General features: G+C 39.7%; 1 protein-coding gene across 1 annotated transcript; it reads right to left on the minus strand.

The window, feature by feature from the left end:
* Nucleotides 1-1,080: 1,080 nt before the first annotated feature.
* On the minus strand, nucleotides 1,081-1,611 carry LOC103004916 (nucleolar protein 56-like). Its single transcript, XM_057544867.1, has one exon. It carries the CDS (start codon nucleotides 1,609-1,611, stop codon nucleotides 1,081-1,083), a length of 531 nt encoding a protein of 176 aa, XP_057400850.1.
* Nucleotides 1,612-1,998: the final 387 nt, after the last annotated feature.

Here is a 1,998-nt window from a genome sequence, read left to right on the forward strand (position 1 = left end):
AAATGTGTGTTTACTGCTCAGGTCCTAGAGCTCATACATACAGTGTCTACCACTGAATTTGTTACTTAATTACCCACTGTCTGGAATCCCCCCTTATGGCATTGTGTACAGCTTATCTACCAAGGAGACCACTAACTCTGTGAGAGCATTTATTTTGTAGCTTTTACTACCTTAAATAACACCATAGAACATAGAAGAGTATTTTGTTCTGAATAAGTACTCAACAATTATTTTGGAATTGAATCAATACTGATCATTTATTCTCTACTATAAATTCAATATAGGTAGGGACTAGGTCACATTCATCTTTGTATAAAATACATACCAGCTTATTACCAAGAGAAGATTAGGCACTCCATGTGTTTGTTGAGTAAATGAACAAATTTATCAAGCTTTAAGTTTTACCTTTCAGGAAAAACTAAGGAAAACACCTTGTCATTATCATCAAATTATATAGTGAATCCATGGCCACCATTTTTTTTTTTTTTTTGGTACTCATTCTTTATTTACTTTTGTTTTTGAATTTTCTTTTATTTTTTTAATACAGCAGGTTCTTATTAGTTATCTATTTTATACATATTAGTGTATATATGTCAATCCAAATCTCCCAATTCATCCTACCACCACCACCTCCCACCCACCACTTTCCCCTCTTGGTGTCCATACGTTTATTCTCTACATCTGTGTCTCATTTCTGCCTTGCAAACTGGTTCATCTGTACCATGTTTCTACATTCCACATATATGCGTTAATATACAATGTTTGTTTTTCTCTTTTTGACTTATTTCACTCTGTATGACAGTCTCTAGGTCCATCTACATCTCTACAAATGACCCAATTTTGTTCCCTTTTATGGATGAGTAATATTCCATTGTATATATGTATCACATCTTTATCCATTCGCCTATCGATGGGCATTTAGGTTGCTTCCATTACCTGGCTATTGTAAATAGTGCTACAGTGAACATTGGGGTGATTTATCTTTTTTTTTATTTTTTATTTTTTTAATTTTTATTGGGCTATTGGGGGTGGGTTGGGAAATATCTCTGTAAGTTATGCCCTACTAGGGAAATGTCCATTCTAATTTTCCTGGGATAGCTTTTGGAGCTTTTTCTTTTTCTTGGAGCTGCTGCTCTTGCTGGGAGCAGCCTCTTCAGGTCCACTGCTGAGAGGCTCCTCCTTGGAAGAGAATTTCCTCTTTTTCTTGGGGACCCTCTTGTTTCCTGACTCTTCAGGGTCACTATCTGGTTCCTCTTTGGGGAAAGATTTCTTCCTCTTGGTAGGACTTCCACTGCCAGCTCTCGCTTCAAGATCACTACTAACCAGCTCCTCCTTGGAAAAAGATTTCTTTTTTTTGGGTTTGGAGGAGACAGATGGGTCTTCCATTCCATTCTCCTGAGGAGCCTCCTGGGGCTTTTGCTTTTTCTTCTTTTTGGGTCTTTCACTTGTCTCCTCACATTCCTCCGGGGTACTACTGCTGTTTTCTGAAGACGGCAGGGCAATCGCAGCCCGCCTTTTCTTTTCCTTCTGCAAGCGTTTCTTCTCCTGTTTCTCCAGATGCCTAGTAATCTCAGCAGCCGCTTTCTCTGCCTGAACCATTGCCTCATTCATGACATCCAGATTCTTTCGTGGAATCTCTCCAGTCTCATAGAAGGACAACCACTCCTCAACTTGTTCTCTAAGCTTTTCCCCAAATACATTGGTAGGTACCTCAGAGAAGCAATCAATTCGTGAGGTAATACTGCATTTGTTTGCCAGGTATCAGGAGATGCGGCCTTTGTTCTTGGCAGCTGCTCGGCCAATGAAGGTAGAGTGGAAAATGAGTCCATATTTTGGGGTGTTACCCCTTGTCTTCAGGGCTCTGGAAAGTTGGTCCCTGTGCTGGGCCCAGGGAAGCATTTATCTTTTTGAATTATGGTAATCTCTGGATGTATGCCCAATAGTGGGATTGCTGGGTCATATGGCAGTTCTATTTTTAGTTTTGTAAGGAACCTCCAT

This window comes from Balaenoptera acutorostrata, chromosome 4, assembly GCF_949987535.1.
Source record: "Balaenoptera acutorostrata chromosome 4, mBalAcu1.1, whole genome shotgun sequence".
Classification (NCBI taxonomy): Eukaryota; Metazoa; Chordata; class Mammalia; order Artiodactyla; family Balaenopteridae; genus Balaenoptera; species Balaenoptera acutorostrata.